Below are 20,815 nucleotides of genomic sequence, written 5' to 3'. Positions count from 1 at the left end.
AGCGATCGCGCCGAAAATGTATCTCTGGGCAATCTTTCTCGTAACCGTTGTGACATGCCTGTGGCTCCTGCATTGTGCCAATGTTTCGACAGAAATGGTCTTCTGGTCTAGTTCGACGGCCGCAAGTATAAGTGCAGTCGATGTTGTCCGTGATCTGCGTTGATGGTAGCACCCATCTTCTCCCGTCATCCTCTCTTACTCTTCTGAACCCCTGGTGGCTTCTTTTCTTTCATTCCCTCTATTGATATTCATGCTCCTTCGGGTTACTTTCATTTTCGGTACATAGTTACAAGTTCGCACCCCGCATATACGTCTTTCTTTCATTCACAACACGCCTAATTCGTCCGCCACCAACAAGGACCATGAAGCTTTCAAGCAGCCTCCTTCTCGCCGCTCAGGTGCTCTCCATCCTTGCCCTCCCAACGCCCAACGGGACCGGGCAGGTTGCCAGGGCTAGCCAAACAACAACAGCAGCGGCCGCCGCCTCAACGACCGCTACTCCTGGGGCGGGCGCCGGTGCCGGAGAGGGTGCCGGTGGAGGCGAGGGAGAGGGCGAGGAGAACGAGGTTGAGCAGCAGGGTCAGTTTGGGCAGGTCATTGAGCTGGGCGGCGGCAACATCAAAACTGATACCATCTTCCCCCCCGGTGTAAGTTCATAACAGCCCAAGACCTCAGCGTGATAAGTCACTGTACTAACTCCCGTGGCAAGACCAACGGCGTCTTCGAAGTCGAGTTCCAGAACCAGCAGGGGCGTCAACTCAGAGTCACCGAGAACAAGAACCCGGCACCACCCCCGGCCGGCTTTGTCGCGCTCGAGCCCGTGTCGTACATTGTTGAGCTGGGCGGTGGCGCGGCTGCTGCGCAGGGTCTCACCCTGCAAAAGATTGACTACATCCTCAATGCCGATAGTAAGTTGCAACATGCCTACTCTCTTCACACCCCTACCGTCTACCACCCCACCATACCTAAGTTGAACCCCCCTCCCTCATCACCCCAACCCAACCACCCCTTCCTTTCCTCTTACCCCACATCACCCTTATCCAGTCCCCCCAAAGGTCCAAACTAACCTCACCACCCAACACAGGCACCCTCGACATCTCCACGGGCCAAGTCGGCCGCTTCTGCGCCGAGGCCAACTCGTTCGTCTTCGGCGAGGGCGAGCTCGAGTTCGAGGTCGAGGAGAACGAGCTGACGCTGTCGGTCTCCAACATGGTCGGCGAGTGGGCCATCTTCTTGCCGCAGGCTGCTGCTGGCGGTGGTGGTGGTGCCGGTGCTGGGGAGGGTGCTGGTGAGGGGGCTGGTGCTGGGGAGGGTGCCAATGCTGGCGAGGGGGCCGGTGCGGGTGCGGGTGCGGGTGCTGGTGCTGGGGTTGCGGACCCGTGTGGTCCCGGCACGGCCTGCCGCACCCTGCTGGATGCGCTGCAGCAGTTGATTGAGGGTGGTGGAGCTGCTGCGCCGGCTCCTGCCCCTGCTCCGGCCGCGAAAGCGTAGGCACTGGATGTTGGCGGGGGTGTGTCTCCCCGTTGCTGACACGGTGCCGGTTGGCTTTTCTTGGTTTGGTTCTTCTGTTCGGATTGAGGTTTTGGGAAAGTTTCGTGGGTTGGCCGGGTTGTAAAAAGAGGCGCATGTATGTACCTACATACGGGTGTTTGCAGCAGGCAGTGCCTGCTAGGCGTTGGGTTCTTTTCTCCATTTTGGTTGGGATGGGCCAGCCGTGCTGGTCAAGTCATTGAATAACATGTTTCCGATCAAAGTTGCGTGGCTTACTTCACTGTCGAAGAAACCTACCTAGGTAGGCAAGTTTCGTGGTTCTCGGACCCAGGGCTAGCCTCAAAAATACCTACGTAACGTGATACCTCACTGAAAATGGGAACAAGACAACGACAAGACGAAAAGGAGAAGAGGAAGCCAATGACACAGAACCACTCCCACGATGAGAACAGCATCGGTGACCTGAAGGTAAAAGAATTGATCAGTTAGGTAGGCACTTTGGTAGTTGAAGGTAGAGTCGAAGCAACTGCTGTTCACATTGCACGGCGTGACCAAAAGTGGAAATTCTCCTCAGTGCTTTGCAGAGAGCTGTGTGTAAACAGAGTAGCGAGTGGGAGAAACGGGACTCTATCTGCATTTAGAAAGGAGAAAGGCTGTGCCAGGTAGGAAAAGAAAAGAACAAGGGAAAAGGAAGAGATAATCCAGTTCGGAAATGTCGCAAGGACAGAAGACAAATGATATTAGTTAGTTAAGGCGAAAACAAAAAATGAAAATTAGATCGGGGCCACCCGGGGATTGAACCCGGGACCTCTCGCAAACGTTGCCGTAGGGTGAACCCTAAGCGAGAATCATACCACTAGACCAGCGGCCCTTAATTGATCTGTTGTTGCGGCAACAACTACTTGGGTATATCAAGGGGCCAATGGATGCAGGCACAACGTCTCTCGCCCTCGATGATGTTGTTTTGTTAGCAGTGGTCTTGCCGGGGGTGTGTTAGCAGTGGTCTTGCCGGGGGTGGCGGGCCAATTCACAGAATACCTAGGTACCTACCTAGGTACTTTACATGTCGTTGAACAGGACAGGACTAGCCAGGGAGTCAGCTATTGATAGCGACCTCTTTGACGCTGCCTCCAGCTTTGGCTTTGCAAATAAAGGCCAACCTGACGGTGATCAAAAAGAGAGGTGTTGTTCCGAAACAGTTTTGCTTTTAGTAACTAACTCAAGGCGGTATTTACATACTCAGCGAAACACTGTCCACCCGAGCGCTCGCGGTCGAAAGTTATTACATGATTGTGTTTCGCATCTCTTGTGCTTTGATCATGCTGATGTCGCTCCACGACCTGCCCGTGACACGCTAAATCTACCTCTGTAGAAGTAAATAAATACATCTCGGAAGCCTTCCCGTCAAACTATGACCTTCGCCCCCAAAACCATACCCCCAACGCCTCCTTGCCCTCTACCAACAGGTTCAGGGATCGACAAAATACATCCAGCGGTCGGGCCTAGGTCGCATTTCCCTTCACGATGCCTCGCAACAGAAAGAATCCGGGCAACAACCCTAAGGAAAGGGCTGTGGCGCGCAGGCCAGGTCCCGCTCCTCCTGAGCCTCCTCAGCCAGATGACCCGCCCAACCTAGATCAGCCCCGACGACCCAACTACAACCCTAGGCAAAGGGTTCTAGCGTCCAAGCCAGGTCCCGCTCCCCCCAAGCCTCCTCAAATTGATGAGTCGGATGACTCGCCTAGCCTGGATCCGTTCCACCCCCGTAAGTAGAAAATAAGCTCGCTCGAAGCGCAAGATCCCGAACATAACGCTGACCGCTCTATCTAGTTGCACTTCTGGGGAGTAACGTCGAGGACCAAAATGTTGATGAGCTTGCCCAGGCCATGCTCGCCAAGCTTCGGGGGAAGTATAAAATGACCTTGCCAATGATTCGGTCTCTTTATCTCTGGCAGATTCACCATAACACCAAACTAAGCCCCGCCTCGGCCGAATTGGATCGGAAGCTGTTCGCCACCATTGTTGACATTGTGGAACGGCTTCTTATTGAGAAGTTGACTGGCAAAAAGAAGCTTACGAACGGAAGTGGAGATGTTTGATGATGAAATGACCTACAAGGAGCTGGGAAGTGAGACAGTAGACTACCTACCTACTTAGGTACCTTAGGTACTTTAGTGGCTCTTTTTTGGGTACGGTAACATCGACAACTGCACCACACTACGAGGACAAAATGGGGTTGTTTATTTAGTAGCCCTCATCCGTAACCTCGAGACAGAGACATGGGTACCACCATTGGACTTGTACCTAAACAAACGGTTTGCAGATTTCGAAAACCGACTCCAACGACCCGATCTGGACGACGGTCGAGGCGGTAAGAAGACGGCGGCGAGCGTTGTCCTCACCGCCTGTCGCAAGATACAGCAGAGACTTAGCTCGAGGAGGGGCAACAGGGGCCGACCGCGAACCTTGGGACCTCAAGGGCCTACGGCGGTGGAGAGAGCCGCGGACACGGTCATGCGCTGGACGGGGGGAACCGTTGATACGAACAGGGTAGTAGAAGAGGCTTGGAAAGCGAGGTGGTTAAAGGAACGGGACGGCAGGGCAATCACCAGGCCGGCGGACGACTTTGACCATCAGCAGGAGACGCTATTCCGGAACGAAACCCTAAGGAGGCACGACGGTCTCAGCAAGGCAAAGAGCTCACTGCTGATTCAAATCCAGACGGGAGCAATAGGCTTACGGGGCTTCTTGTTTACACGGGGAGTCCCGGAGGTTCTGACTCCTGCCTGCGAGTGTGGCGAGGGACGAGAGACTGCCGAACACCTGGTAGTGTGGTGTTTGGCCCCACCGTTGACTAGAAGATGGGGGAGAACTGGAATTCGGACACGACGGGACTTTTACTCTGCTCTACACGGCATCAATCCCAGGACTGCACGGCTCGCGAGGAGAGTTCTCGACTGGCTGATGGACTCGGGTAAGCTGCCGATGTACAATTTAGCCAGGAGGCTCGAGCTGGAAGCGGCGGCCTGAAGCGCCCCCGTTCGGAGGCCAGGAGGCCTCCTCTCTTTGTATACGCAGACTCACCAAAACGCATCGTTCCTTGATTGTTGGTATGGGTTTTTTACCCGGCCCGGGAGGGCACGGTTTTCCTGTACACTAAATAGCTGAGGGTCCGGCACGCCCTAGGGCATAGCGGAGTATGAATAATAATAATACTAATAATATTTAGTTAGTAGCCCTGTTTTCTTGACTTTAATACCTACCAACAATATCCGTGAAGTTTTCCCGGACACCACTGCGCTGTGTGAACCTACCTTGTGTATGATAAGCCTCCAACCACAGCAACTATTACGACTGTGTTCTTCATGGCAGGATAAAACGACCAAGAAAGATTTTTGACTGCGGTGACAGTTTTCTATATTTGGCAGAGCCCAAAAGGAGTGAAGGGAACTGCTTCAACCGCTTCAACTGCTATACTCTGTGCTACGATCGCCAAACTGCGAATCATCTCGTTGTCCACGCCTCCAAGGCACAGCATCACACAGCCACATCCAAAAAACATAAAAAGACTCGTCGCCGTCGAAACGGACAGAGGAACGTCGTTCCAACCAATGGTTCTTCAATTATCCATCAAGTCCAACGACAGCAATCAACACACTCGAAGCAAGCATAAGTGTTGCAGTCGCCATAACAATTCCCTCCACAGATCTTGTTGTTCTGTGAATGACAGTGAATATTAGTATGGCACCACAACACACAAGGGAAAGAGCATGAACAAACTGGAAGGACGAAGGAACTTGGGACTGACGCAATCACAGCCGCATTGCCGCTTGCTCAAATCGACAGCCGGCGCCTCATGCTGCTGGCCAGGGATGGCCGTGGCCGCCGCCATAGCACCGGCAAGTAAAGCCGCGGCAAATACTAGACGCATGTCTTGTTGATCTTTTTTACGGAGTATTGGTGGTGGCTTTGTGGGTGAGATGTGAAGGAGTTTGAAGATCCAAGGCGCAGGGAACGTCCGGAGGGAGTTTATAGAGGTTTGGGGGTGAGAAGGTCTGGATATTAGGTAGTTACTTCACGACCAAAAGTAAAACCAACTGCCGACGGGACTGGAACCCCCGCACTTCGCATGTAGGAGTCACAAGGCTTAGACAGAAGCGCAAAGACCGAGGCCAATCTTGGAGTGGTCAAGAAGCTGACAAAAAGACCAGCTCGTGAGCTTCTAACTAACAGTGTCCCGGGTGTTTGTTACCAAGGTTGCGTGGCTGACTGCGTATGCTTCGTGTAGATCAATTCCGTTTCGAGGCTTTACCTGCCCTGATTCAGACATGTCGAAAGCCACATTACAACCTACCTATGTATGCTTCTCGAATGCCAAGCCGTTGAGTCGTTGGAACAATACGCTGCGCGGCCCCTTTGCCCACATCTATCGATTGCTCCCCTGTTGTCATCCTACTGACCCAACACAAGCCCTCTGCAGACACATATCCTTATGCACTTCTTAAATAGTCAGAGTTTGATTTGTAACCCACCCACCCGCTTGGACTACCGAAAACAAGGGCAAAGATTATGAGACGGGACCGACAGTTGTCAACGGCTAGGACTAAAGGAGCAGGTCGTGTGAAGACAGCTACTCTGAGCCGGCAGACTCATTCTCAAATCATGCATGTTAAATTTGTCATCGGCGGTAAAGTAACGAGAGAAGGAGGGGCCGGAGAGATACCGGGAGAGGGCCGGACACGGAGAGTCCAGGTACCTAGTCCGGGGGCGGGTTGATGTTCAAGACTTAACTATATAAGACCGTAACATAACCTCCTCCCGCCAAAGGTTACAAGCACCAACATCCTTCACTCCAGTTCTACAACCTCATCCCCATCCCACATAAACCAACTTTTACTTGAACCTCACTCACCATGAAGTTCGCCACATCAACCCTCATCCTCGCCCTCGCGAGCCTGACAGCTGCTGTTCCCGCCCCGGCCGCTGAGCCAGACGGTGTCTCCGTGGTCAGCGGCCTCGAGGCCAGACAAAACGTCAACTGGTACGGGATCCGAGACGTGTCCCAGATCGCACTGGATCGCCTGACCGGTGGCGTGGCCGATGCCATCAACAACCTCGCCAACGAAGTGGCCCCCGCCGGGGGTAACCTCCAACAAGCGATGAATGACGCGTACAACCGCCTCTCCCAGCTACACAGCGCTCTCAACACCATCCATTCCGCTGCCGTTTCGGTGGTCGGTCCATGAGCAGTCGACCGTCTGAGGTATGAACCGTGGACTGGTGTTGACGTGGACGTGTGCCCACCGTGGTGGACTCGCTGACAAGGCCGGAACTACGCATGTTCTCTTGAAGGAGAAAGAATGGCCGTTTGGGTTTGGGGCCCGATTAAGGACAGTCGTTTGATGGGGGACTCTAGGGAGGGGCTCTGTTCTTCCTTTCCCCCTATTTCTTGTACTTAGGTACCCAGTTACCACAATCTTTTAATCGCTCTCCTCACCAATCATGCTCAAACAACTGGGTTTTTTTTTCCTAGTTACCTAACTATGGAACTTTGACTCTTTTAACCATCTCAGACAACAAGGGCAGTGAGGCAGAGGACTTGCCTGGGCAAGCGGGTGAGTTGGAGAAAGGTCTGGTCGATTTAGTAGGCGATGAAGCAAACGGTTCGCTTCATCCTCTTCCTTGCAGCTCCTTGACTGACAGCCAGCCTCTTAACTTTTTAAAGACTGGCTTGCATATGTCCATCATAGACACCTTTATACTAGCCGGTCAGCAAGGCGGTACATGTACATGTAGGCAAAGATGGTACACACGGCTAGCAGCCCACCGACGGAGCTGCACCTGTATCTCTACTGGCTTTCTGCACCTCGAACTTCACGTCAGGTGTAATCACGATTCGGACCTCGGGCCCCTAGCCAACTACTGCCACATCACCAACATCCGACTGATGGCTGGTGTCATGACTCGAGCAACGAGCGTTGCGTAACGATGGCTCATAACTGCCGCAAAAACGACGTCACCATTGTCAAAAGTTTTGGATGATATTGTCACAAAGATGCCTAGGTCAGCGCGTGCAAGTTGAGGATAAAGCCGATCCCCGCTAGTGCCTCCATCTCCATCTCTCTGACTTTATCAAATGTCGACGTCACATATCTCGGGCTCCATCACACCGGCAGCGCAGCACTCGGACAAAATTCCCCAGCACGACGCCGTCGCTGGTGGCATTGCTGCCATTTTTGCCGCACACGCCGCCGCCGCCGCCGCCGCAAAGGACAGACAAATCGCCAGGCTGATACTCTGCCGTTGCCCCCGGAGCAACTACACCATGGAGAAGTGCGGTTCCCCCCCGCACCACCAAGAGCTTCCCCCATCGACGACGACGGCGGCACCCGACCCCAACCCCGTCGCGGACGACAGTAAGTACCTACCTTACCCACCGCAGACACCCCCTCGCCTTCCGCCCTTCCCCCCGTCCACAACCGTCAACCCCTACGCTCGTTAGGCTCTAACTCACGACCCAGATGAACCGGACCCACTGGCGCGTCTTGCCTGTGCATACATAGCCACGCTCGAGCGGGAGGGCAAGACGCTGGCCATGGTCCGTTCCACCCAGCTGTGGCGGTTGTACAACAGGCTCAACAACCGCGGCGCCGCTCTCGAGTCCGCTCGCTCTTTCCACCGCCTTGTTCTCAAGCTTGTGGAGGAAAGGTTGATCACCGAGCGGAGGCTGTTTTTTTTGTGGGAGGATTGTAATGATCCTGGTTTTGTCGGTGGCAGTTTAATGAATACATGATGCATCCTTTCGTCAACCAACTACCACCTTGCGGTCTCGAGAATGATGATACATCCGGTGGATCGGATCCGCTGGAGCATCATCCAGCAGCAGCTGCCATGTGATGATGGCGAGTCTTCATCAGTCAATTGCCACCATTATTCCAGCATAGTACGTAACTACGATCATACATCCACCCCGCCTGATCAAAAGCGCCGGTAAATGTAATCAGATCATGACCATTGCATACCTAATACATCTAACGCCACAAAAACTTCTCCCGCTCTTCATACACGTAATATTACACACACTTGCCCCCCATATCCCTTAGTTCGTCGAACTCCTGCCGCCCTGGTCCTTCCCCTGGCTTGTCCCCGCCGTCGCGGGTGCCTGCTCGAGACCGGCCCCCTTGGAGGGCTCGGGCATAGGCGCTGTCTTGTCGGCGCGGGCGACGCGGGTGGACTGTGGTGTTTGTGTGTCAGCACAGACGGCTGTTATTTGATACTAAGAGAAGAAGGGAAGGTGGCGGAGGGGAAGTTTATGGTGAACTATACCTCTTCCTTGCCGGCGCCGTGGATGATGTTGTGGCCGGGGTCGATCGCGTTGTCGGCAGATCCGTCTCCTTGGCGAGGCATGATGAATTGTTTGGTTGATAAGAGTTGTGTCGGTGGTTGGCTTGGGTTTGTGCAATTGTGCAACTATGATGCCGGCCTCGGATTGAGTGTAGATGGTGAACTGCTTTGATGAAGTGTATCTTTGAGAATGTTTACCACGAGGACAGACCGACAGAGAGTGGCAGTTATAAGCCCTCGTGTCTTCACTGACGTCATCCCGTTCCTGTTGTCAAACGTCATGATGGGTTTCATTGACAGAAAGCCGATGGAGACGGATGGGGCCGCATCCGCCTATCACTCCTCGAATGGGTATGACCGGCATGGACGCATGGCATCGCCAACACTTTTTCTCCCAAACCTTGTTTGATTTCGATAGTTTGGATTGCGTTAATATCCTGGTCTCTGGAAGTTTCTGTTAGTTAGAACAGAGAAGTGGATAACTAACTAGCAACAATCAGCCAAAAACAGGAGAAAACAGGGCATGTCGGTTGCATGTGGATGTAAGAAGATAGGTACCTAGGTAACTGTTGGATTCGCCATATAGAACTTTCTCACGGATACCAGCTGTTGGAAAGTCATGGCACCGGAAACAGCCATGGCACCGGAAACAGCCATGGCACCGGAAACGGTCATGACATCCGGAAACGGACAAGGTACCGGAAACGGATTCATGGAATTTTGGCAGCACAAAGACTCGGGTTAACTTAAGGAGACAAAGGAAAGATTTAGGATAAAAACCACTTGCTCTGAAGAACTCTGAGAGGAAGAGCCAGAGATCAATCAATTATTTCTCCCCATTTTTGTTTCCATCTGATTGTTGATTCCAACAGTAACAACGACGGATCAAGTACATGCATGGCTTTTCAACTGCGCGTCCAACAAGGCACGATCATAGTGTTCAATGAGTTTCTGCATTGTTTGTATCCGAATCTCTCTCGTGACCACGTCCTGCTTTCCACTCTCATCCACCTAGATCGAGAGCCCTACTCGTACGGAGGCTGATTTCCCCTTACCAGGGGAATCCGATAGGTAAGGAATTTGGGAAGGGCCTTTATCGATACCCCACCACAGCCTACTTTTACATCCTCCCAGAAAAGGTGTCCAAGAGCGTGCCGAGAATAACGGCGTCCTGGACGAGATCGATATTCTTCTCCAGCATTGCACGAGTCTCCTGGGGCATGCCAGCAAACAACTCCTCCCAAAAGGCCCGCTCGGCAACCTCGAACTCGTCCGGCATCCAGAACTCGCCGCCCGTATATTCGCCAAGCCAGAGTGTGGATGAGGCCCAGACCCACGGCAAAGGGTTTTGGCGTTGACAACTCCCAATCGATCAAACCTGTCACTTCACAGGACTCGTCGATAAGGACGTTGACGCCGTTGAGGTCGTAGTGCGAGACCCAAAGCGGCAGCTCGCTGATGTCGTCCAGCTTGTCCAGGAACCCTTGTAGCAGAGGACGGTATGTCGCGATCTCGTCCAGTGGGCTGGCCAGTACGGCCTCAAGATGCGGCCGTACTTTTGCTGCCACAGCCTCGTCGCTGTCGTTGGCAAGGCAACCCTTGGAGAGCACGCATCCGAGCGACCTGTTGATGGCTATGCGGCCTTCAGCACCCTTGCCGGCGACGCCGAGAACCCACATCTTTCCCGGCAGACGCTCGAGGGAGTAAGCCCAGGCGCCCTCATTCTCCAACTCTTCGTCCTTGAGAGTCACAGCATCGGGGACACTTAGCCCAGGGCGCCTTTGACTCCCTTGAAGGCGTCAAGATTCAGCTTTTCGGTTCGGAATTGAATAACCACGTCGCGTCCGTCAGCCAGTGCAACGAAGAAGGTACGGCTAAACATGCCCTGCCTGGGCGGCCTGTCGATGCGCTTAGAGACACTTCCGAGATGCTCTGACACCAGCTTCTTAATACGCTTGACTTGTTTCGTCGGCGTGTCGAGCAGCTTGGGAAGGTCATTGTCCGAGGTAACGGGCGGCATGATGTAGGATGAAAAGATTGGCGAGCAAAGCGCAGCTGTAGTTCTTTAGGCGGGTCGATGTTGTAGTTGAAAGAATGTCAAGATTTTGGGAGCAGCCTTTCCTTCTCCCGACAAGTTGTTTGCGGGTGTCCCCTGAAACAACAAATCTGCCAATCGGATCAACCCCCCCCCAATAGGTTCGCGTCGCGCCAACAGGCCGTTGCGGTCAGTCTGCCTGTTGGTACTCACATTCAGGGCCCACTACAGCCACTACAAGTGGATGTTCGTATCACTCTGCTCTATCCTAGCTGAGAAGGCAGATTAGTTCAAGTGAGCGACATCTTCACTGTTTGATGGCTGTAGAGTCAAGCGTGACCATAGTTGATATCGTGTCATTGACAACACTGAGCCTATACCTGAAACGAAAATGAGATGGACGCCAAATATCACTTTTGCAGTTTTGCAGATATAGACCTCAAAAAGAACCTGGACTACTTTCGCTATGGGACAACGACATAGAACCAGGGCCACCCCAGATTTGGAGATGGATTGAAACTTGCACAACCCCAAGGTTTAGGTACCAACCCCATACTGGCCCACCCCTATCTTACTGTTTAAACTGCCACCAGTTAAACCGGAACAACTCTCCGCCACCCCCCGTAAACCGGAAGAACACATCCTGGGTACCCGTAGCACCGCTGACGTTGCAACCCACGCTGGCCCAGTTCTGCCAGCCACCCGTGCCAGACACGTTACAAGTCCCAACAACCGTACCACTTGCACTCCCCAACCGCAACTCAATCTTTCCCCCCGAGGACCCGGACGAGACCCGCGCAGTAAACGTCTTAGCCCCTCCCCCAAACGCAACGCCTTTCACCTTGATATAATCCCCATTATTAATCGACAACACATCCATCCCCCCCCTCACTACACACCTCAGTCTGCACCCCGGACGACCACGCCATCGTCTCCGCCTCCTGACGCACATACGGATCCAACGTCCCCACCTGCGGCGCGCCCTCCTTGCTCATGTTAATCACGGGAATCGACCCATTCGTCCCGTACGCAAACTTCTCCACACACACGGACCGGTCATACCCGCCCCCGCCCGGCAGCGCACCATTATGGTAGAACAGGTACGAACCCCCGCGGAAGTCGACCACGCCCGCGTGGTTGGTGAAGCTGCTGCCCTGCGCGGGCATCATCACGCCGCCGTACGTCCAGGGCCCCGTGGGCGAGGGGCCCGTCGACCACCCCAGGTGCTCGGAACAACAGCTCGCCGCGAACACCATGTAGTATTTCCCGCTGCGCTTGTACAGCCAGGGGCCTTCTTCGAAGGTGGTCGGGCGCTGGGCGTTGCCGGAGCGGCCGCCGAAGCCGGCGGCCGTGAGCGTGACGGTGTTGATGTTGCCCGTGTAGGAGACCATGTCGGGGTTGAGTTTGATGTACCAGAGGCCCGGGTTGCCCCAGTAGAGGTAGGCCTGGCCGTCGTCGTCAATCCAGACGGTGGGGTCGATGCCGTTGTTCATGACGAGGGGCTTGCCGATGGCGTCTTTGAAGGGGCCGGTTGGGGTGTCGCCTACGGCTACGCCGATGGCCATGCTGCCGGAGGTGTGGCGCATCGGGACGTACCAGTAGAACTTGCCGTTGCGCGGGATGGTCTGGCCGGCCCAGGCTTGGGCTGTGGCCCAGCTGAAGGTTTTGAGGCTCAGGGGTGAGCCGTGGTCCTGCCAGTTGACCATGTCGGAGGACGAGTAGACGCGCCAGTCGTTCATCTGGAAAGTCTGCGCGTTGGGCTCGTCGTGGCCCGTGTAGAGGTAGATACGGTCATCGTACACGAGGGGAGCCGGGTCGGTGGTGTAGAGCGTTTGAATGATGGGGTTGTCAGCCGTTGCCCGTGTGGCTAGGGTAGCTAGCGCGGCCGTGAGGGAGAGCGACGAGGACTTCATTTGGTTGGCGGTTTGGTGAATGCCACAGCGGAGGTGAGGGGCAGCTGGCTGTTGATCGCTGCGCTATCCCTGGGTTCGATGTTGGTGTTTAGGAGCCAAGCCATGGTCTTGTATATACTTTTAATATGGACCTTCTCGATCCGGAAAGCGGTAAAAAGATGTATACCTATACAGTCTATGTCTATGGCTCGCCTATCGAACCCCAATGCAACCTCCGCATCAACACCGGAACCTGGAGATTTCCAGCAATCATCACCGCTTTGGGTAAATTGGACCCGGCTTCCCGGGATGCTCACGGGAATAGTTGATATCCGCTCCAGTGACAAACCGAGAAGCTGTCCTAGCTACGTGACAGTCGATCCGGACTTGTATTCACATGGCTCGACGCGATCCATGTTGTTACCGGCGGTATAAGCGCCCCAAGGGAAAATCTGACATCACCGGATAATTCCTTCACTTGCTACTTTAACCCTTCCTATCCGTCCGATCGCTTCGGCATCGACCTGCCTTTCAACCTGCAGTGTTCCGCCACCAAACGCAACGATTTGCAGAAGGTGAATAACCCTTCGCATTTCCACGGCAACCTCCTGCCAGCCACTCTATTGTTCCACTCAAGCTTTTTGAATCCCACACCACAGCCTGTGGCACGTGGCTGGGTATTAACATTAAACATCTGAAGTCATTTATTATCCGCTCCATTGGGAGGGCAACAGTCTGTCTACCGAGTGTTTGCGAGGGTACCTAGAGAAGAAGATCATCACTTCTACTCCCGACCACAAGTGGACCGCGAGTGTTTGTCGAGGTTTCTCGTCCGTTAACCTCCACTAGCAGCGCCGCACTCCTTCTGATATTTTGGTGGAGTCGTAGTATCGGCGGACTTTGGTTGAGAACAAGTCAAGATGCGGTTGTCACTGCTACCATGGCTCGCCGTGGCCAGCATCGGCAGTTCCCCTACTGCTGCCCTTGACTTCTACGTCTCTCCGGAAGGGTCAGAAAACAACACCGGAACTAATGCCAATGCACCGTTTGGAAGCATTGCCCACACTCAAGAGGCTGTCCGCAGCCAAATCTCGGCGTCCATGACGGACAACGTCACGGTGCACCTCGCGCCTGGCTTATACCCAATCTCCAAGACGCTGTCGTTCACGGCCCAAGATTCGGGCCGAAACGGATTTACCGTTCTTTGGTCAGGCCCCGGTGCCGTCATCTCTGGCGGGATCCGGGTCACCGGCTGGAAACAAGGTTCCAATGGCGTGTGGTCCGCGAGCATACCAGCTGGAACCAAGTCCCGCAACCTCTACGTCAACGGGCAGGCGGCCAACTTTGCCCGCCGCAAACTCACCAACCGCAAGGACTTCCAGTTTACCTCGAGCGGTATGAGCTGGAGCAACTCACAGTACGACTGGCTCATGAACACGGCCGGCATCGCCGGGGCTGAAGTCCGCTTCATCAACTCATTCACTGACCGATGGGCGCCGATTCAGTCGGCGGGAAACCGCCAGTTGGTGATGCGGCAGTCCTCATGGTTTAACAACATGTGGGGATACGACACGGTTGCCAAACCCAACGCCGACTTTGGTGTGTGGGTGCAGAACGCTCTGGCTCTGATGACCGACGGGGGCCAGTTCTATGTTGACTCGGTCGCTGGCAAGGTGTACTACAAGCCACTGGCCGGCGAGAACATGGATACGGCGAGCACATATTTGGGCGTGCTCTCCTACTTCGTGTCCGTGGGCGGCACCTACGACAAGCCTGCCCATGACCTGGCATTCAAGGATATCAGCTTTGCTCACAGCACCTGGATGAAACCCGCCACGATGGGCTACGTGGACCAGCAAACCGGCGGCTACATCGGAGAGAACAAGACGTACACGCCTTCCAACTTTGAGTCAACCCGACCCCATTGGCTCCAGATGCCCGGGGCCATCCAGGTGAGCGCGGCACACAACATCCTCTTCTCAGGGGGCAACTACACACAACTCGGGGCGGGCGGCGTCGGCATCGGAAACGACGCCAATGCTCACGCGTCCGGAACCGGCCTCGGCGCCAGCTACGTCACAGTCGCAGACGGCTACTTCACGCAGGTCATGGGCAACAGCGTCACGGCGGGCGGCATCCAGGCCGACGCGCACCACCCCAGCGACGCGCGCATGACCAACAGCCACATCACCATCTCAGGCAACGTCTTCCGCAACACCTCCTCCCTCTTCACCTCCACGGTGCCCATCTTCCTCAGCTACGCCCAGCACTCCACCATCTCACACAACGAACTCCACACCACCCCCTACTCCGGCATCTGCCACGGCTACGGCTGGGGCTCCAACGACGCGGGCGGCAGCCAAGAGTACATCAACCGCGGCCTGTACGCCTTCCAACCCAAGTACACCACACCCACCACCTCCCACAGCAACCTCATCACCAGCAACCTGATCCACGCCTACGGCCACAGCCACACGGACCTCGGCGCCATCTACACGCTCTCCCACTCCCCCGACACGCGCATCACATCCAACCACGCCCTTGACGGCGCCCGCGCCGCCTACGGCCTCTACACCGACGAAGGGTCCGCCTCCTACGCCTTCACCGACAACCTGCTGCTGAACGCGGGCACCTGGCTCGCGCAGAACGGTATCAACGGGGACCCGGCCGTGGCGAATCTCTCGTTTGAGGGGAACTATGGCCGGTCGGGGCCCAACAGGGATGGGAATTACTTGATCGAGCGCGTGGAGCAGGCGTCGGTGGCGGTGCAGCGCGCGGCGTGGAGGGCGGGGGTGGTGCCGGCGGGGAGGGTGGGCAGGGAGGGGGTGGTGACGGAGGGGGAGGGGCCGGATGGGTGGGTGGGTGTTGCGGGGAGGGGGGGCGTGGTGATGGTGACGGTGCGGAATTTTGATGATGGGGTGTTGAAGGGGGTGGGGTTTCGTGTGGAGGGGGCGGAGGGGGTTGGGTTTGTGGCGCAGGGAGAGGTGCCGGGGGAGGTGCCTGGGGATGGGGAGGTGGCGGTGGGCTGGAAGGCGTCGAGGGGCGGGAAGGTGGTGGTGAGTGTGAGGGTGAGGTATACGAATTCGAGGACGGGGGTTGCGGCGGAGAGGTCGGTTACTGCGAGCGTTGATTTGTGATGGGATGGGGGTTCAAACGTAATTCTGTATGGAGAAGTTGTTTAAAAAGATATAAAGTGAGGGTTAAAATTCCACAATACAGATGGGTACGTTTTGTTGGTATGGATTACAGAGGCTGCAATGAGGCAAGTAGAGACAAGCTTTCGTTAAGGCAAGGATGTTGAGAGAAGGGTCGGCTTATAATTAATCGGCCCAAAAGTTGGCCGTGACATTCCTGCCCTAACAATCAACGGCGAGGCCAATACCGTTTTTGCGGCGTTTTAGCTCTCGGCTAGATAATCATGCCCTACCCTCCTTAGTTTATCTTTTGGGGTAGAAGTGATCAAAAAAAAGAGAGTCTCGGGATCCAAAAACGGGTGCCTCTTTTCCTCTGTTAGTGCTGTCCGTTTCAAGGAAACGGTGAAACTGGTTGTGCCGCGCAAACTCAGGTAGGTAATTAATGCAGCGGGGTCGCTTTTCCTACCAAGCTCCCCTCCCCGGCTCCCATAATCCCGCCTTCACCCTGGACATCAAGCAGCATCCCTCCCTCCATTTGAACAAAATGACAAGCACAACACCAACAACAAGCCCGCCGCTACCCACCTTCGGGCGGATCCCCCAGCACCTCTTGGACGACCACCGCCCCCCGCTGCCCAAAGACACCGGCGCAACCAGCCGCCTGAGGTCGCTGGACGAGCACATCAGCTTCCCCTGCGGCCGTTCCCACGGCTCGTGGGGCTACACCATCCTGCGCACCGCGTACGGCCCCGATTCGGACACGCAGTTCGCCGTCGCGCTCGAGCGTCTCAAGGGCCAGGTCTACTGGTGGGGCAACCATCCCGGCCGCTACTCCTCGTTTGGCGCGCTGTGCGAGCAGGACCGCGTCGATAACGATGAGCCCAACCGGGAGCTGTTTCGCCGCTTCTATGTTGAGGTGATTGAGGATCGGGAGGGGCTGGCGCATCTCGATGGCGGCGGTGATGAGGCGAGGTTCAAGGCCCTCGGCGAGTACTTTCGTCGGTGGGTAGCGGGTGTGGAGACGGGTTTCAACGCCGAGGAGAACCCGCGTTTCTGCGTCTGTCTGGTGTTGGATTCAGAGAGTATCGCGTCGTTGGCGGTGCTGGCCGAGGAGCTGCCGCCGCTACGGTGCGCGGTCGACCTCGACGAGAAGCGGCGGTTCCTTGGCAGTGGCGTGGGGGCTTGGGTGTGGCTGCTGGAGGCGGACTATATAGCTGATCCCGACCCGGGCGAGGATTACGAGTTGGACGACGATGATGGGTACCGCGGGTGGATGAGGATGGATGTAGCTGGGATTGAGTTTTCGTGGTTCAGACGATTGCAGCGGGGTATAAGCGGCAAGAGGAGGTGTTTTATGCGCGAGCAGAGGGAGCAGGGCTCGGGTATATATTGGTTCGCCGAGCACTGACCATGGTGATGAAGGTGGTCTTTTTACGTTTTAGATGAAGGAAATTGCAAATTGCGCAGGTCACGGCACCAGACACCACCGGGGATGGATGGGCTTAGAAAATGCTCCCTTCAAATGGAATTACTGGGCCTGCTCAAGCAAGGTAGGTACCTAGCTAAACATAGAAGCCCGTTTGGGTAATTGCCAGGCTGTTGGCCGCGGCCCGGAGCTGGGGAATCAGAGCGTTAATCTGGGGGGCTGGTGCTCACCAACTCGAGGCGGTTGAAGTGTCTGTTGAGCCAGGCCTTTGTCATGCTGGTCATTTTTGCAAAGAAGGACTGCAGGCAAGTGTCGAAGTGATCGCGCGCGTGCACGACAACGCCGAAGTTGTTGAGATGCAAGGCCTCGGCGGCACAAAGCTCCGATCTGATGGTCAGGACGACTGTCTTGAGATTGTTGTTGATGGTCGCTTCATTGTGAAATTGAAATGTGGCGAGGACCTAGGTAGGTTTGTTAGCGTTTCAGGTTGCCTACCTAGGTACCTAAAGGTACATGTAGGTAGCTCAATGGGGGCTGGCTGCCCTACTTCTAGCCCTTTCCAAAGGCCCCCGCTCCGTTCACCACCGGCCTGTTCTCTGACGACCCGGTCTTCGCTGACTGCGCCTCCAGCGGCTCGGCCATGGGGTGTGGCTTCTCCTAGGCAGTCCGTATCATCGACTCGTCGACGGTCTACATCCTGGGAGCGGGCCTCTACAGCTGGTTTAGCAACTACGATCAAGCTTGTCTCAACACCGAGAACTGCCAACAACGCGGGTTCGAGGTCGAGCAGTCGGCGGATATATGGATCTACAACCTCTGCACCAAGGCCATCGAAGAGCTGATCTCGCCCCTCGGCGGGACGCCCACCTTTGCCGCCGACAACAAGAACGGCTTTCTCTCGTCCATCCTGGCTTGGCTGCCGGGCTTAACGGGAATTGACGGCCAGCGCAAGTTCGACAGCTACCGCGTGTGGACGGCCGAGAGCCTCGAGAGCATGCACCTCACCCTGCCGAGCACCTGCGTCTCGGCCCTCACCGAGATTATCCGCTGCGACAACTACACCGAGACCTTCATGACGCCCAGCATCTTTGGTTCTCCCGGCAACCAGTCCGCCACGGACTTGGTCTGCGACGATGGCTGCGGGCAGAGTCTGAAGGCCTGGTTCGACGGCGTCAACCTCGCCTGCGACGGCCACACCATCAGCGATGCACTGCCCATGCTGCGCGGTGGCCGCATCTGGTCGGGTTACAACTCGACCTGTCTCAAAGATCCAACTACTGGGCAGGATTGTAATGGTGGGTTGGTCCCCGCCCCCGCCTTGAGAGACGATGTCTGTGTAAGGTACTCGAGGTAATGAAATCCCTGGCTAATACGCCCAGATGTCATCGCCGGCTTCACAAACGTGGCCAAGATCGAGGACATGCCCACGGCCGAGATCTGCTCGTATTGCTGGATTCAACACTACGCCATCATGCAGAGCTCCAGCTACTCGGCCTACGACGACTTCATCAAGGACCAGCTCAGCTACTCGTACTCGCGGTGCGGCCAGACCGACCCGACGTCGATTCCCCGCCCGTCATCTCACTCCCCGAAACCACCGACTTCTGCGCCACGGGGGACCTGTATACGACATCCGCCGGGGAGACATGCGACACCATCGCGTTCGCCAAAAACATGTCGTCCGCGGCGCTATACCTCGGCAACCCCGACGGCATCCTGAACTGCACCAGCATCGCCGCCGGGACCAGCCTGTGCCTGCCGTTCCCGTGCGGCATCACGCACATGCTCGTCCCGGGCGACACCTGTTCCTCGGTCCAGCAACTCGCCTACAACCTCACGGGCCGGCCTCTCGACAACGGCGACCTGCGCAAGTACAACCCCTGGATCAACGACGCGTGCGACAACCTCCACGCGGCCAGCGACGCCGCCTTCGGGCACGTGGTGTGCCTGGGTCTGCAAAGCGGCGTCTTCGGCAACAATCCCAAGCCGGGGGACACGTGCGCCATGATTGCGTACGGCTCCGGCGGGACCATCGCGATATTGACGTTGGTGAACCCGGAGCTAAACGCAACGTCCGTCAGCTGCGATGACCAGGTCGTGCCGGGCCACGCCTACTGCGCAATCCCGTACTTTGCCTGGGACGTCGTGGACTCGCCGTCTGGCACCGTCTGATGGTGAACAGGGAGAAGATGGAATTGTCTGGTCTGTTCTACTCCAATAACACATTAATTATAGCCCAAAGAATTGTTAGGGTTATTAGTATTTAACCTGGAAATAGTTACTTCCTCCGCTACTTAGGTAGTTAGGCAAATAGGCTAGGAGGTAATATTGTCCTCCGGACAGGATAAAGAAGTCATGTTCGCGAGAGGCATCCAGAGTTTTTTTTTTTTTTTTTTTTTGAAACTATTTAGGTTTTACTTATCTTGATGAAACTCCCGTGTCCATTAGTCCGATAACATGGCCGTAATGGCTAAACTGGTGGCCGGTCTTCCTGCTTGTTTTGAAGTATCGAAGAGAAGGGATCTTTTAGGGTCTTGAAAAAACTAGATATATAATGCCCATTCTCATCTCTTCTTCTACCTGCGAATGAACGATGAATATATTGTATATCTGCTCAACCATTAACATTTCTCAATTTCTTTCTTTATTACTCGATTACAATAGTCTTAAGTGACACAGCTGCACTGCTCTACATGGTTTCTCCATTGCTCCACTCCTTCCGCCATGTGCTTTTCCTTTCCTAGGCGGTCGCATTGCGGGCACGGAAAGGGTTGGTCGAACGCTCCCTTTGGAAAATGTGCCTTTTGGTTGTGCGGTGTGCCTCGTCAAGCTGCCGCGAAAGCTGTAGTCACTGCGACACAACAGGCATGTGCATCGCTGAGGGGGTTGCTTAGACTCGTCCTGCCGTTTCTCTGTACCCGCCAACGAGTCTAAAATAGCCTCCACCTCTGTGCCCCGGTTTGCCATATACGCAAGAAGGAGCCTTGAAAAAAATTTGGCGCCGCCTCTGCCCACCAAGCTCCTTCTCGCTAAGAAAGAGGCCAATACGTGCCGCGTCTTGGTCCGCGATCCGAGTTCGAAGACGAGGCGGCTTCCACAACTTCTCTATTGGCGTAGCCATATCGCTGGTTGACTACCCAAGACCCCTTCGTCGGTCGTCTATCTACTTTCGTTGAAGTACTCCAGCCGCTCCTTATCGACGATAAGGCGTCGGAGTTGGTCCATTCATTATTGGATGATCTGCCCCAAGCTTTTTCAGGGGTTTTCGGGTCGGCGTGTTTGGGTCAACGGACCCGAATGCAGTCAGCTCTGGTACCACTGGCTGGGACGGGAACGGATCCACATCGATACTTTGCTGGCTCACTCACTTCACGGCGTACGCGGTATTTGACACCTAAAATGTACATCCACCGCCGCATGTTCCACAACCTGGGGAACGCCTTTGAACACACAACACTAAACGACACGGACAGGTTCAGGGCCTCGGTGAACT

General features: G+C 55.4%; 6 protein-coding genes and 1 non-coding gene across 7 annotated transcripts; 4 read left to right on the top strand and 3 right to left on the bottom strand.

Annotated features, from left to right (window-relative positions):
- Nucleotides 1–362: 362 nt before the first annotated feature.
- On the top strand, nucleotides 363–1,491 carry CHGG_06163 (uncharacterized protein; the record flags this gene model as incomplete). Its single annotated transcript, XM_001222257.1, has 3 exons — nucleotides 363–647; nucleotides 710–908; nucleotides 1,085–1,491. 3 exons carry the CDS (start codon nucleotides 363–365, stop codon nucleotides 1,489–1,491), a joined length of 891 nt encoding a protein of 296 aa, XP_001222258.1.
- A 780-nt stretch (nucleotides 1,492–2,271) lies between these two features.
- On the bottom strand, nucleotides 2,272–2,362 carry CHGG_11364. The gene has a single exon. It is a non-coding gene; the product is annotated as a tRNA-Pro (tRNA).
- A 653-nt stretch (nucleotides 2,363–3,015) lies between these two features.
- On the top strand, nucleotides 3,016–4,521 carry CHGG_06162 (uncharacterized protein; the record flags this gene model as incomplete). Its single annotated transcript, XM_001222256.1, has 3 exons — nucleotides 3,016–3,256; nucleotides 3,322–3,576; nucleotides 3,815–4,521. The coding sequence occupies 3 exons, from the start codon at nucleotides 3,016–3,018 to the stop codon at nucleotides 4,519–4,521; spliced, it is 1,203 nt and encodes a 400-aa protein (XP_001222257.1).
- A 1,883-nt stretch (nucleotides 4,522–6,404) lies between these two features.
- CHGG_06161 (uncharacterized protein) lies at nucleotides 6,405–8,284 on the top strand (the record flags this gene model as incomplete). Its single annotated transcript, XM_001222255.1, has 4 exons — nucleotides 6,405–6,725; nucleotides 7,025–7,106; nucleotides 7,668–7,907; nucleotides 8,055–8,284. The coding sequence occupies 4 exons, from the start codon at nucleotides 6,405–6,407 to the stop codon at nucleotides 8,282–8,284; spliced, it is 873 nt and encodes a 290-aa protein (XP_001222256.1).
- A 306-nt stretch (nucleotides 8,285–8,590) lies between these two features.
- On the bottom strand, nucleotides 8,591–8,898 carry CHGG_06160 (uncharacterized protein; the record flags this gene model as incomplete). Its single annotated transcript, XM_001222254.1, has 2 exons — nucleotides 8,591–8,725; nucleotides 8,818–8,898. 2 exons carry the CDS (start codon nucleotides 8,896–8,898, stop codon nucleotides 8,591–8,593), a joined length of 216 nt encoding a protein of 71 aa, XP_001222255.1.
- Nucleotides 8,899–9,955: 1,057 nt separating this feature from the next.
- Nucleotides 9,956–12,783, bottom strand: CHGG_06159 (uncharacterized protein; the record flags this gene model as incomplete). The annotated part of the gene is made up of 4 exons (XM_001222253.1): nucleotides 9,956–10,120; nucleotides 10,173–10,614; nucleotides 11,446–11,711; nucleotides 11,770–12,783. The coding sequence occupies 4 exons, from the start codon at nucleotides 12,781–12,783 to the stop codon at nucleotides 9,956–9,958; spliced, it is 1,887 nt and encodes a 628-aa protein (XP_001222254.1).
- Nucleotides 12,784–13,682: 899 nt separating this feature from the next.
- Nucleotides 13,683–19,494, top strand: CHGG_06158 (uncharacterized protein; the record flags this gene model as incomplete). The annotated part of the gene is made up of 6 exons (XM_001222252.1): nucleotides 13,683–15,818; nucleotides 15,982–15,985; nucleotides 16,367–17,278; nucleotides 17,339–17,446; nucleotides 17,988–18,617; nucleotides 18,800–19,494. 6 exons carry the CDS (start codon nucleotides 13,683–13,685, stop codon nucleotides 19,492–19,494), a joined length of 4,485 nt encoding a protein of 1,494 aa, XP_001222253.1.
- Nucleotides 19,495–20,815: the final 1,321 nt, after the last annotated feature.

This window comes from Chaetomium globosum, genomic scaffold, assembly GCF_000143365.1.
Source record: "Chaetomium globosum CBS 148.51 scaffold_3 genomic scaffold, whole genome shotgun sequence".
In the NCBI taxonomy this organism is placed as follows: Eukaryota; Fungi; Ascomycota; class Sordariomycetes; order Sordariales; family Chaetomiaceae; genus Chaetomium; species Chaetomium globosum.
This window is presented reverse-complemented; position numbering and strand designations above follow the sequence as displayed.